Raw genomic sequence first — 13,602 nt, 5'->3', positions numbered from 1 at the left:
TTATCCCATTTACTGTTTAGTCGTCTTTTAGTCTTAGTACTGTTTTACTACTCCAATTCTTAGTTCCTCAGTTTTTAGCTTTTATACCTTTTATCCCATTTACTGTTCAGTCCTTCAGTTTTTAGCTCAGTGTCTCCTCATGGTGTTTCCTCATGGGGGCCGGGCTGGGAGATGTTTCCGGTCTACCGCTGGAGGTGCTGTCCCATTGTCGACCCTGGCCTGGGGGGTTAGGGGGCTCTGTGCTTTGGTGTGGAGCCTCCGGTCTGTCCGGGTCGGGCTGGTCTTTGTGGCGGTACCGCCTGTGGTCACGGACCGGGACCTCCCTCGCCTGGTGGGCCTCCAAAGGTGGCGTCTCCTTCGCCTCAGGTCTCGGTGCCCAGCCATGTCTCAGCTTGTCTAAGCTTGTTTATGTGTGTGTGTGTGTGTGTAAGTGTGTTGTATGCATGTGTGTGTGGGTGTGTGTGTAAGTGTGTTGTGCATGTGTGTGTGTGGTGTGTGTGTGTGTAAGTGTGTTGTATGCATGTGTGTGTCTGTCCTTTTCTTGATTCTGTTGTTCTCTTTGCTGTTTTTATCCTTTGTGAGGCACTTTGTGCTACCTAGCGTATGAAAAGTGCCATATAAATAAAGATTGATATTGATATTGATATTGACTTTTTAAATCTTTGCAAATACAACACGGCTTTTAGAGACGCAGATTCCTTTTTTTTGCTTCTGCTTTCCAATGTGTTACTTTTTGTGTTCCCTTGCAATAGTTTTGTGCAGGAATGTAGGGAGCCACACTTCGTACGTCTGCTACGTTTTCAGCTTCAGATTAGTAGAAATTATTTAGCAACGTGACCCTTCCCGGGCTCCGTACTTCTCGCTTTTAGGATCGTGTTTGGCGGCATCTAGTGGCCACGATGGGTGCTGCTGGACCAAAATTCCCTTTCTCCAATTGGGAAATCCAACCTCGGGATGGAATTCAGACATCAGTGGGTGTTAGGGAATTTGTTGTTGTTCTCCAGGAAACATGATCCATGAATACCAAGCTGGACATCCAAGCACCCGTGGGCGCCCGTCTCTCCACAGCTTTGAAATGACCCTGTTGGAGAACAAAGCGGGTGGGATCCGCTTCTGTCATCCACTGCCAGACGCAGCTCTGCAGGACATTTTTGACTCTGAACTGTCTCCAGCCACATCTTCTGCTGCTAGTTTAGCTGGATTAGCACCTCGTCGACTGTGTAAACACCTTTTCATCGCTTGCTTGCTCTCGCCCTTTAAACAAATAAGGTGTTGCTCTCCAGCCCACTGGTGAACAACAGGCGAACACCCGGTGAACAACAGGCGAACACCCGGTGAACAACAGGCGAACACCCGGTGAACAACAGGCGAACACCCGGTGAACAACAGGCGAACAACAGGCGAACACCTGGCGAACAAACAGGCGAACAACAGGCGAACACCTGGCGAACAACAGGTGAACACCTGGCGAACACCCGGTGAACAACAGGCGAACACCTGGCGAACAACAGGCGAACACCCGGCGAACAACAGGCGAACACCCGGCGAACAACAGGCGAACACCCGGTGAACAACAGGCGAACACCTGGCGAACACCCGGTGAACAACAGGCGAACACCTGGTGAACAACAGGCGAACACCCGGTGAACAACAGGTGAACACCTGGCGAACACCCGGTGAACAACAGGCGAACACCTGGTGAACACTGGCGAAACCCGGTGAACAACAGGCGAACACCTGGTGAACACTGGTGAACACCTGGCGAAACCCGGTGAACACCTGGTGAACAATAGCCACAAACTGTCTGGAATCCCGAGCGATGGACACGTGCACGTGTTTTCTGAAGTATCTGGCCTCCGTTGACCTTCTCAAACCTTCAACAGTTGGGATTTGAGTGATAAGAGTGAAGGAAGAACACGACTGCAGGTGAGGCGAGGAGGAACTCGGAACGTTCCTCAGAACGATGCTGAGCAGCCTCGCACGACATCGAGCACAGTGAACCATCCGGATGGATTCACGTGCACGTCGTCCACCCGAGCTCCACGTCTGATAACCCGAGGGGCAACGACAGCAGACATGTGGGAGACTGAAGCCGAAGCAATGATCAGACACTTGAGGAGTGACAGCGTAACACTATTTATCCACCAACTCCATTAATACACAAAAGTACACAAGTGGACGCAGCTTCATCCTCTGCAGTCTTGCTACTTTTTGGTCGTCTTGCGGATCAGCGCCATTCTCTGAAAACAGACCCCCCCAAAGGTTAGAGCTGCTTGAGGAGGACCTGGAGCTGGACTCTCTGAACTGGCTCTGACCTGTTTGTGGGCCTCTGTGGTACAGGCCTTTTTGAATGGCCGGATTTCATCCGAGCCAAAACCAGGAATCCACATGTTCCACTGGCGCTCTGAGAAAAGCCAAAGACAAGACGGGATTGGATTAGAGAGAAGGGACGCCAGCTGGACCACGCCCCCCGATGGACGTCGACCTCCAGAAGGACCCCCTGCTCTGCCACAACAGGGGGGGCCATCGAAGCCGGGCCGAGCCACAGCACCACCTACCCAGATGTAACTGAACATCTTTCACTTCTAAGGTGTTGGACTTCCGATGGCGCGCCAGCTGACAGGCCGCCGTCACCACACTCTCAATAAAGTCGTCGGCGATCTGAAGAAGCATCTGAGGGGGACATGAGGACATCAAAGCATCCATTCTGAGCAGTGAACATCAAAGGAAAGGGGCGAAACTCTGACGCCAGTTTTAATGCAGCCAGAGCAAATTCCTGGTTGTGACCACGTTTGGGCTTCAGAGCTACAAGACACAGGAGGCACCTGCCACACAGATTTACAGCAGAACCTGGCGTGAACGGCACAAACGGACCTCCTCTACGTCCTCGTCCAGCTGCTCGTTGGGGTCGATCTCCCTCACCAGGTCTTGCAGTTTCTTCTTGGTGAGAACCTTAAAGAAAAGATGTTTGTGTGTGAAGCTTGAAGAGCAAAGGACCTCCGACTCATTCTGACCTTGCTCAAGGTCGCGGCCTTGATTCTGGCGTCGCTGAACCTATCTAAACACATCTCAGGTAAATTACAAAGGTAACACTTTGGATCGTGTTTCTAAATGGGACAGGATGACCTCATCCTTGATAATTAAACCCATGAAAAATAGCGTGGCGTCACGGCCGCTACGAGCACGTGATCACGACCGATAAGGCGTTTATCAACGCTGAAATCATTAAGATGATTCTCTGCATAACAACACGTGTAACAACACGTGTGTAACAACACGTGTGTAATAACAAGCGTGTAACAACAAGCGTGTAACAACAAGCGTGTAACAACACGTGTGTAATAACAAGCGTGTAACAACACGTGTGTAACAACATGCGTGTAACAACATGCGTGTAACAACACGTGTGTAACAACAAGCGTGTAACAACACGTGTGTAATAACAAGCGTGTAACAACACGTGTGTAACAACAAGCGTGTAACAACAAGCGTGTAACAACAAGCGTGTAACAACATGCGTGTAACAACACGCGTGTAATAACAAGCGTGTAACAACACGTGTGTAACAACATGCGTGTAACAACATGCGTGTAACAACACGTGTGTAATAACAAGCGTGTAACAACACGTGTGTAATAACAAGCGTGCAACAACACATGTGTAACACAAAGGAACGGCACAGTGCTACGATCTCGGGAAATATTTGGGAGATTTGGTGTTCTGGATCTCGCCAGAGTCCAGAACAGGAGCCAAACTTTCCCATCTGTTCCTCGGCCTGGGGGGGGGGGGGGGTGTCCATAGTATAGCGGCAAAAGTGTTCTGGTTGATTTCCTTTATGATCAAAGCCCCTTTGGTCTAATATTTGGAAGACCACAGGTCGGAATCCTTGGCCCATTCTCATACTTTAATTCTATTATATATTTTGTATTTTGCAAAAGCCTCATAAACCGGGCCGAGGCCAAAATGGGCCCGATCTTTGCCACAAAGCCAGAGGTTTGGATTTGTCGACCTCACCTGGGACCCTTCTGGGCTGCTCCTGCCAGCGGCTCCGGGGGTGATCACCTTCATCACGGTGGCGGTGCTGTTAGCCATGCTCAGCGGGGCGAGTTTCACCGAAGCCCGGACGGATGTTCGCCTGTGTCGCTCGACCAAAGGGACGCGTCAGATGAACACAGATGCGATGGGTGAACATTTACAGGGTGCGTGAATCTGGGGAGGACGCAACACAACGCAACACGACACAACACAACACAACACAACTGGTTTTTAAAGTCCCACTAATTCGAATGTATTTAGCGACCCTTTGATTGCACTGTTCTGACCAATACGGCATTAGCTCAAAAACAAAGGGTACAATTCAATACTTAAGGGAAAACGACAGCAATATAAAAAGAAAGGTCAAACTTAAACCAATGTTTATCTTAGAAATGCAGCGAATCTCTAAAACACCGGTCGAACAACGCAACGTGCTAAAAACATTAGCAGCGAACGCGCTTCAAATTAGCAAGAGTAGGCTAACATTAGCCACTAGCCTGGTGGCGAGGCTTTATTCAGACCGAGTCTTATATTTAGGAGCGAAAGCGTAAACTTACCCTCGTTCATAAACACTATCTGTCCATGTTTTGCATTTCCGTGTCGATGATGCAGAAATTAAATTCAGAAAGACTGAAACGTATTCGATGGAAACTGGGGCAAAAAACGACGCGACCAGACCTCCTCACTTCCGCTTTGTTGCGTCGACTTCCGCTGGTAAAATGTTGCTTCCGCCGACAGCCGGGGGACTTTGGAACTACAGCATAATTGTAAAGCATCAATTAATCATGTGTAAATCATTGTGGACGAAATAAGAGCTGTTAAGGACTCTATTGACTTTCTCTTGGTTGAGGTCACTGCAGGCAGTCGAGTGAATAAATGAGTTTACACGTGTGTGTGTGTTTGTGTGTGTGTTTGTCCCTCCTGCGGTCAAGTTCGCTGCGTCATAAAGCGTTTAGCTGGCGTTATTAAGCACATTTAATCATCTCTGAAAGAGCATAAACAAGTCATTCGACACAGGAAACGAAGCGTTGTTAGTTTGTACATTTCAAGTCAAGTCAGAATATTCCAGAGTCGTTTCTTTGCGATTTCGATTCATTGGAAAACGACTTCATCCTCATTCGAACATGTCTTCTGTTCCCCGGAGACAGATGACGCTCACGATGTCAATTTCATCGGACTGAGATATTTATTTACACCCCACGCAGATAGTTTTAAATTCAAGCCCGCACAAAAAGAAAGTAAGCACATTTACAGAGACTATTCATTTATTTTCGGTTTTATATGGACATTGATACATCGCCTCTATCAAATGTTGAGTCCATTTCCTTAAACAGAGTAAACCACGCCCACACGCGAACGCTTAAATAGTCCGAGCTAACGTTTTAATTTCACATCGTACCTTTGCTTCAGTTGCTTCAAATTGTTTTAATTTGGTAGAACTTGAAATTTTCTACGAAGTTATGAAGCCCGTTTTCGCTGTTGTTGGAGTGCTCCTACTTCATGGCAGTTTGGGTAATATGCTTTGTTTTAGTTTTACCTGTTTTACCTGCCCGCTGAAGCAGGTGTGCGTCTAATTAATATTAATTCATCAAATAATAAATAATATAAGAGTAGTCGGTTAGCAGCTTTCTGTTCGCCTCGTAGACACAGTCATGCTTGTGGGTTACAGTTTGTGTGTGTTACCTGTGTGTATGTGTGTGTTACCTTTGTGTGTTACCTGTGTATGTGTGTGTGTGTGTGTGTGTCCTTCCTCCAGCGTAAACACTGCTTTCTCTACGAGCGTACCGATGTTTTCACCGTAGTGATCTTTGAGGATCATTTTTCACCGGGCTTGGCGTTCCCCCAGGGACCATCCTGAGGACCTCCATCCTTTTCTTCATTAGTGTACTTTTGTGTCGTTATTGCTGGCAGATGAACAAATGGGCTGTGCTGTTCCTGCCTACGTGGTTGATCAGTAAAACCGTCTGTAATTCGTGTCCACATGCAGCCACTTTGCTGATCAAAGGGCCGACCGGGCCGATCCTGGAGGGGGAGCAGATCACACTGGAATGTCTGTACTCGGACGCTGAGTTCAACATCAGCCAGGTCCACATTGAGATGTTCTCCAAGGTGAGAGACAAAGGACGAATGCAATGACTTTTATTGTTGGAACGAGCTTGATAAGTTCCTGTATACTGCTGTGATTGGGGTTAGTGCAGAGGAGTTGATGGCTGCTCCTTTCATGGAGCTGCATTCCCATCTTAACATTTTCCCCAGTTTTGATGTAAACACGACCTCCGTCATCAGTCCTGCTTGTTCCCTTCAGTACACCAGGCAATGGCGTCCCTTCTCTCAGCGGTTCTGGTGCCGGGGCTACGGGACAGAAGTGCGCATGACTCCAGACCGCTTGCTCATGTCCGTCCCTTATGCGAGCACCTTGTACGACGGCTCCTATCGGTGCGTGTCCGACGGGAAAAACGCAACCACCCCAGACAGCTGCTCCCAGGTGCTGACAATCAAAGTCCACTGTGAGTATCTAAAGATGGACGTTGCCATGGAAACCTTCACTTCTTCCTGTTGGATTGAGAAATGTGGATTTATCTTGCAGAGGTGAATTACACAGAATTCTGAGAGTGAGCAAACGTTTGAGAAGGAACTAATGAACAATTTCCAATGGTGATGTGATTAAAAAAGAAATGCACCATTAGAAATGAGCCAGCGCTGCACAAAGGATGTAACCCACTGCAAAAAATCTGCACTGTAAAAATCTGTCAGTTGGTTCTCTAACAGCTTTTGGTCCATTATCTTTGAAGCTGTCAGGCATTTAGGGTGCACAGTTGCATCAACTGGCATCGTGTCCATTCAGATTAGGGTGTCCTCCATCTGCTCAGTGGTGATCACATCCACCAGGAAGATCTTTGATAGGTTCCTCAGTCTGGCAGCACTCATTATGAGCAAAGATCAGAATGGACCAGAGGGAACATCAAGGAGAGGCGCTAGCAGCTGAAATGAGCCATTATTCACAGCCCCACTTCCTAACGACTGTTACCCGTTATCATGGTTGTCGATTGTTTGCTGCAGGTTTTGCCACCGTTCACTTGAGTCCGTGCGCTCAGAGACACTCTGCTAGCACACACTCTTTAGAAAGGCTTCAGCCCACGACCTTTCATGCTCAAACCTTCTTTTTTAAGATATGGGGCAGCTGTCAATGACCAGGGAAGGCTACAGCAGATACCTGGGACTATCAGAGGAGCTGAAGGTGCGATCTGGGGATGATGTGGTGCTGAAGTGTTCAACCAGTGCGTCCGAGACGTCCATCTACACCTGGAGCAAGAACGTGAGCGTTTGCACATCTGTCAACATGCACTCCTGCTTGGGCTCGAGCTCTTGTTTTCACCGTAGTCATCTTTCCAGGTTTCTCTCCCTGTTTCTCTCCCCTTCATTTCCTCCAGCCTAACGTCTCCTCTGGCTCATCTCCTGTCCAGAGCCGCTCTGACCAAGTCTTCCATGCTTCCAGGACCGCTTGGCTAACTCTAACCACTCACTGGGTTAGGGTTAGGGTTAGGGTTAGGGTTAGGGTTCCTCATGGTTTTTCCCCTTTGGTTGCCTAGTATTGAAATATTGACCAGCACTTTTAATGACCGAGGAACTCTCCCAGTAGAGACATCCACACAGTGAAATGGTCAGACCCAGTATTTTAGGGGTCTGACCCCCCACGGGTCACTTTGACCTGGATGACGGCCCAGTAGTTGGTTGAACATCTGTAGCTTTAAGGTGCGACAGCATCACTGGAAAGAGCTCTATTTTGTGTGTCTTATTTCCTTTTTTCAGTCTTCTCAGACTGGCTGCTCAAGATGAACTAACCACTAACTCAGTGGGTTTTGTGTTTCACTGTTGGTGTTTGCACGAGTATATGTGTGTATATATGTGTGTATATATGTGTTTATATATGTGTGTATATATGTGTGTATATGTGTATACAGTATATGTGTGTATATATGTGTGTATATATGTATATGAGCTCCAGCTCTCAGGAGCCAAACCATCTGCATGCTAATGTGTGTTTCTGTTGGGTTTCCACCTCGTGGAGGCTCGTCTCAGAATATCGCTGCTATTGTGTCATTTATCAGCTCCTGAACCACCTCATTATTCCTGTGTGTGTCACCACTGTTAGTGTGTGTCACCACTGTTGGTGTGTGTTACCACTGTTAGTGTGTGTCACCACTGTTGGTGTGTGTCACCACTGTTGGTGTGTGTCACCACTGTTGGTGTGTGTCACCACTGTTGGTGTGTGTTCACCACTGTTAGTGTGTGTCACCACTGTTAGTGTGTGTCACCACTGTTGGTGTGTGTTACCACTGTTAGTGTGTGTCACCACTGTTGGTGTGTGGTCACCACTGTTGGTGTGTGTTCACCACTGTTGGTGTGTGTTCACCACTGTGGTGTGTTACCACTGTTGGTGTGTGTCACCACTGTTAGTGTGTGTTACCACTGTTGGTGTGTGTCACCACTGTTGGTGTGTGTTCACCACTGTTGGTGTGTGTTCACCACTGTTGGTGTGTGTTACCACTGTTAGTGTGTGTCACCACTGTTGGTGTGTGTTACCACTGTTAGTGTGTGTCACCACTGTTGGTGTGTGTCACCACTGTTGGTGTGTGTTCACCACTGTTGGTGTGTGTTCACCACTGTTGGTGTGTGTTACCACTGTTAGTGTGTGTTACCACTGTTACCAGCTTCCTATTAATATGCATATTTGAGAATATGAACATTTATTTGCAGCATGGAAATGAGCGAGCTCATTCTTCAGTGAAAAGGGATTTTAAAGAAATGTTTTCCAGACATTCCAGACTCCTCATAGTCCATGATTAATTCCATGATTAATTCCATGATTATTTCTATGATTATTTCCATGATTATTTCCATGATTAATTCTCTCAGCCTTTATATTTGCCTCACTCTGCTCTGGTTGGGGGTTTCTTTCTTTCAGGGCAGTGATTGGATCCTGCCTTCCTCCCAGCTGGCGCTGATGAAGGTGAGCTCAGCCGATGGAGGCCGGTACACCTGCACGGCCCAACACCCGTCAGTGGAGGCGCTGAGGAAGAGCCGCAGCATCAGCATCAGCGTGCTGCCTGGTGAGACAGCTCTTCTCCAGGTTCTCTTCTCCAGGTTCTGTTCTGCAGGTTCTCTTCTGCAGGTTCTCTTCTGCAGGTTCTCTTCTGCAGGTTCTGTTCTCCAGGTTCTGTTCTGCAGGTTCTCTTCTCCAGGTTCTGTTCTCCAGGTTCTCTTCTCCAGGTTCTGTTCTCCAGGTTCTCTTCTCCAGGTTCTCTTCTCCAGGTTCTCTTCTCCAGGTTCTGTTCTCCAGGTTCTCTTCTCCAGGTTCTCTTCTCCAGGTTCTGTTCTGCAGGTTCTCTTCTGCAGGTTCTCTTCTGCAGGTTCTCTTCTCCAGGTTCTGTTCTGCAGGTTCTGTTCTCCAGGTTCTCTTCTCCAGGTTCTCTTCTTCAGGTTCTCTTCTCCAGGTTCTGTTCTGCAGGTTCTCTTCATCATCATCTTCATCAGTAACCTGTGAGGCGATTGGAGATGGTTAATTGCCCCCCACCAATGCTCGTATATATATATATATATATATATATATATATATATATATATATATATATATGTATGTATATATATATATATTATAGCTATATATTATTAACTGTTGAATATTAGACCGCCGTTAACGATGCAATGAATGGGATAAATCTTGATAAAAGTGGTTTTTCCTGACCATTGGTCACGTTCAGCTGCTTAATGGTTGCTCACGCACGCAGGCTCGTGGTCCAGGTGTTGCAGAGCCCATGTGACGCGTGTCTCCTGATGTGGTCCACAGGAGATGCTCCGTGGTACCACACCAGTAATGGCCAGGTCCTCCTGGTGACCTCTGTGGCCGCGGCCTTCCTCCTGGTCTTCGTGGTCTCGGTCAGCGTGTTCCTGTGCAGCCGGGCCAAAGGCATCAAGACGGCCAAGGGCCCCATGTAAGAACGGACACGCATGAGCCTCGAATATCGAGATCGCGTTATACTTTGATCCTCTTTCTTCTTTCATCTGCACTTTATCCAATTATTATTTTATTTTACATGTGGGCTGAAAAGAATGCCATTTTCAGAATAAAAGTGAAAAAAACTGAAGCAAACTGGATTTGAATGTCCTGGGTCCCAGCATGTCCTGGGTCCCAGCATGTCCTGGGTCTCAGTATGTCCTGGGTCTCAGCATGTCCTGGGTCTCAGCATGTCCTGGGTCCCAGCATGTCCTGGGTCCCTGCATGTCCTGGGTCTCAGTATGTCCTGGGTCTCAGCATGTCCTGGGTCCCTGCATGTCCTGGGTCTCAGTATGTCCTGGGTCCCATCATGTCCTGGGTCTCAGGATGTCCTGGGTCTCAGCATGTCCTGGGTCCCAGCATGTCCTGGGTCCCTGCATGTCCTGGGTCTCAGTATGTCCTGGGTCTCAGCATGTCCTGGGTCCCTGCATGTCCTGGGTCCCAGCATGTCCTGGGTCCCTGCATGTCCTGGGTCCCAGCATGTCCTGGGTCCCTGCATGTCCTGGGTCCCTGCATGTCCTGGGTCCCAGCATGTCCTGGGTCCCATCATGTCCTGGGTCTCAGCATGTCCTGGGTCTCAGCATGTCCGGGGTCTCAGCATGTCCGGGGTCCCAGCATGTCCTGGGTCCCTGCATGTCCTGGGTCCCTGCATGTCCTGGGTCCCTGCATGTCCTGGGTCCCTGCATGTCCTGGGTCTCAGCATGTCCTGGGTCTCAGCATGTCCTGGGTCCCAGCATGTCCTGGGTCCCTGCATGTCCTGGGTCTCAGTATGTCCTGGGTCCCAGCATGTCCTGGGTCCCTGCATGTCCTGGGTCTCAGCATGTCCTGGGTCCCAGCATGTCCTGGGTCCCTGCATGTTCTGGGTCCCTGCATGTCCTGGGTCCCAGCATGTCCTGGGTCCCTGCATGTCCTGGGTCCCAGCATGTCCTGGGTCCCTGCATGTCCTGGGTCCCAGCATGTCCTGGGTCCCTGCATGTCCTGGGTCTCAGTATGTCCTGGGTCCCTGCATGTCCTGGGTCCCAGCATGTCCTGGGTCCCTGCATGTCCTGGGTCCCTGCATGTCCTGGGTCCCAGCATGTCCTGGGTCCCATCATGTCCTGGGTCTCAGGATGTCCTGGGTCTCAGCATGTCCTGGGTCCCAGCATGTCCTGGGTCCCTGCATGTCCTGGGTCCCAGCATGTCCTGGGTCCCAGCATGTCCTGGGTCCCTGCATGTCCTGGGTCTCAGTATGTCCTGGGTCCCAGCATGTCCTGGGTCCCTGCATGTCCTGGGTCTCAGTATGTCCTGGGTCCCAGCATGTCCTGGGTCCCTGCATGTCCTGGGTCCCAGCATGTCCTGGGTCTCAGTATGTCCTGGGTCCCTGCATGTCCTGGGTCCCAGCATGTCCTGGGTCTCAGTATGTCCTGGGTCTCAGTATGTCCTGGGTCCCTGCATGTCCTGGGTCCCTGCATGTCCTGGGTCCCAGCATGTCCTGGGTCTCAGTATGTCCTGGGTCCCTGCATGTCCTGGGTCCCTGCATGTCCTGGGTCCCATCATGTCCTGGGTCTCAGGATGTCCTGGGTCTCAGTATGTCCTGGGTCCCTGCATGTCCTGGGTCCCAGCATGTCCTGGGTCCCTGCATGTCCTGGGTCCCTGCATGTCCTGGGTCCCTGCATGTCCTGGGTCCCTTTTGAGACACTATTAGAGTCACACCACAGACCAAGACGGCACAGGTGGGTTTATTTTCTTGTTTTATGTTCGAATCATCATGTTCGGGGTCCGAACAGGTCGGCTGTAACATCAGAGCTGCCATCAAAGCTCAGGAACAGTTCAGCTGCTTTGAAGTCACCTTTGGTCTCAAAAATCAAGCGTTTAACCAGTGAAGTGAGGGTGAGACGGGAGGACCAGGGTGTTCCAACACCAGAAATCAGGCAACTGCTGACCAAATTAGGAATTTATACCAAAGATGATGTTTTAAAGGACCCAGCTGGAAACACAAGGAGCTGCCACAGGGGCCTTAAATCAGTGAGGGCCCCTGAGTCAGGACGTGGTCACGTTGTTGCCTAATAATCACAGCGTCAGATGAAAAGCTTTTGGATGCTCTCACACAGAAACGATCAAATCTTTAGCAGCGCTAACGGGGACGTCGTTATACGGACAATGATTGTCTCTCTTTCTCTCTGTGCTTCTCCAGTGACGACCATTCCCAGAAGAAACCCATCTACAGAACCAGCGCAGAGTCACTGCTCTCCACTAGTGCAGATAAACAGCCTCTGGTGTGACCCCAGGGGGGGGGGGGGGGGGCTGACGCTGACATAAGTGATGCTGAAGGGGGGAGGAGCTCGTCTGGGTTCCGCTTGGCTGTGGACCTGGAAGAGAAGAACATCCGATCAGTCCTGAGGCCGTGTCGTCCCTCAGGTGTCCACACGTTTAGCCTTAAAGGCAACTGGAGCTCGTTTTCCCTCTCTGTTGTGTGTTGTTTAATCATGATAATCATGCTAGTTTGGGTTTGGGTCATCTTTGTTGTTAATTGTCTTCTAGCTAACCAGTCAATGAACTGTACCACCTTATTCTGTATTAAATGGCTTTCTGTGGCCTTTTGATCCTGTGGCCTTTCATGCTAGCATCCTTTCATGCTAGCATCAGTGTGTTTACAATGAAAAGAACTGAGAGGGGGAGGGGGGGGGTTACATGAGAACAGATGTGATCATTCAAGGTTGAGTAATGCATTTTTCTAACATATTTCTCTTTGATGTTTGGGACATATTAAAGATTAAATGATCGTTCACCTTTTTCCTGGAACTTTAAGATGTTCAATGACTTGAAAAGGGCACCAAGTGTCACCCTGCTGGGTCAGGGCTGCCTCCTCTCTCCTCTCCCCTCCTCTCCTCTCCTCTCCTCTCTCTCCCTCTCCTCTCCTCTCCCTCTCCCTCTCCTCTCCTCTCCTCTCCTCTCCTCTCCTCTCCTCTCTCCTCTCCCTCTCCTCTCCCCTCTCCTCTCCTCTCCCCTCCTCTCCTCTCCTCTCCTCTCCCCTCTCCCCTCCTCTCCCCTCCTCTCCTCTCCTCTCCCTCTCCTCTCCTCTCCCTTCCTCTCCTCTCTCCTCCCCCCTCTCCCCCTCCTCTCCTCTCTCCCTCTCCCTCTCCTCCCCCCTCTCCTCTCCTCTCTCCTCTCTCCTCTCCCTCTCCTCTCCCCTCCTCTCCTCTCCTCTCCCCTTCCCCCCCAGCAGGAGGGTCCCCCTACATGAGCCTGGTCCTGCTCCAGGTTTCTTCCTGTTAAAGGTTGGGGGTCAGGCCCTGCTGGGGTTCTGGAGAGGGTCTAGAAACAACTCTGATTGTAAAAGATGCTGTATAAATAAAGCTTGATTTGATTAGAAAATGGGGGCTCAGTGAAGCCAGTCCAACCAGGGGCCTTTGGTCTCGGAGGTCAGGTTCAGAGACCGTCATTGGTTGCCATGGCACACGTGCGCACTCGTGACACACATTTTTCTGTATGGTCACAATTCCTAACGTGGCGTCCATCTTCTATTTAGAAGA

At 49.7% G+C, this 13,602-nt stretch overlaps 2 protein-coding genes across 3 annotated transcripts; one reads left to right on the top strand and one right to left on the bottom strand.

Moving 5' to 3' along the window:
- Positions 1 to 2,125: 2,125 nt before the first annotated feature.
- On the bottom strand, positions 2,126 to 4,763 carry LOC115250556 (transcription initiation factor TFIID subunit 12). 2 transcript variants are annotated; one of them, XM_029839495.1, is made up of 6 exons: positions 4,593 to 4,763; positions 4,015 to 4,209; positions 2,875 to 2,952; positions 2,559 to 2,673; positions 2,316 to 2,404; positions 2,126 to 2,240 (listed from the first exon to the last, which is right to left on the bottom strand). In XM_029839495.1, the coding sequence occupies exons 2-6, from the start codon at positions 4,090 to 4,092 to the stop codon at positions 2,205 to 2,207; spliced, it is 396 nt and encodes a 131-aa protein (XP_029695355.1). In that variant the 5' UTR covers positions 4,093 to 4,209; positions 4,593 to 4,763; the 3' UTR covers positions 2,126 to 2,204. The 2 variants fall into 2 exon arrangements, with proteins under 2 accessions (XP_029695355.1, XP_029695356.1); XM_029839496.1 differs by having other exon boundaries at positions 4,015 to 4,135.
- Positions 4,764 to 5,440: 677 nt separating this feature from the next.
- On the top strand, positions 5,441 to 12,871 carry LOC101080006 (uncharacterized). The gene is made up of 7 exons (XM_029839485.1): positions 5,441 to 5,547; positions 6,023 to 6,144; positions 6,341 to 6,542; positions 7,206 to 7,351; positions 9,002 to 9,146; positions 9,884 to 10,028; positions 12,264 to 12,871. The coding sequence occupies exons 1-7, from the start codon at positions 5,496 to 5,498 to the stop codon at positions 12,349 to 12,351; spliced, it is 900 nt and encodes a 299-aa protein (XP_029695345.1). The 5' UTR covers positions 5,441 to 5,495; the 3' UTR covers positions 12,352 to 12,871.
- The last annotated feature ends 731 nt before the right edge of the window (positions 12,872 to 13,602 follow it).

Source organism: Takifugu rubripes, chromosome 7 (assembly GCF_901000725.2).
Source record: "Takifugu rubripes chromosome 7, fTakRub1.2, whole genome shotgun sequence".
Classification (NCBI taxonomy): domain Eukaryota; kingdom Metazoa; phylum Chordata; class Actinopteri; order Tetraodontiformes; family Tetraodontidae; genus Takifugu; species Takifugu rubripes.
This window is presented reverse-complemented; position numbering and strand designations above follow the sequence as displayed.

What these genes read in the sequence shown, in the direction of transcription:
- LOC115250556 (XM_029839495.1), bottom strand. Translation starts at nt 4,092, where the DNA reads ATGGCTAACAGCACCGCCACCGTGATGAAGGTGATCACCCCCGGAGCC. An exon ending in TGGACGAGGACGTAGAGGAG is followed by an intron (nt 2,674 to 2,874) that starts GTCCGTTTGTGC and finishes TGTCCCCCTCAG; the next exon opens with ATGCTTCTTCAGATCGCCGA. An exon ending in AGATGTTCAGTTACATCTGG is followed by an intron (nt 2,405 to 2,558) that starts GTAGGTGGTGCT and finishes GGCTTTTCTCAG; the next exon opens with AGCGCCAGTGGAACATGTGG.
- LOC101080006 (XM_029839485.1), top strand. Translation starts at nt 5,496, where the DNA reads ATGAAGCCCGTTTTCGCTGTTGTTGGAGTGCTCCTACTTCATGGCAGT. An exon ending in TCTACACCTGGAGCAAGAAC is followed by an intron (nt 7,352 to 9,001) that starts GTGAGCGTTTGC and finishes TCTTTCTTTCAG; the next exon opens with GGCAGTGATTGGATCCTGCC. An exon ending in CAGCATCAGCGTGCTGCCTG is followed by an intron (nt 9,147 to 9,883) that starts GTGAGACAGCTC and finishes TGTGGTCCACAG; the next exon opens with GAGATGCTCCGTGGTACCAC.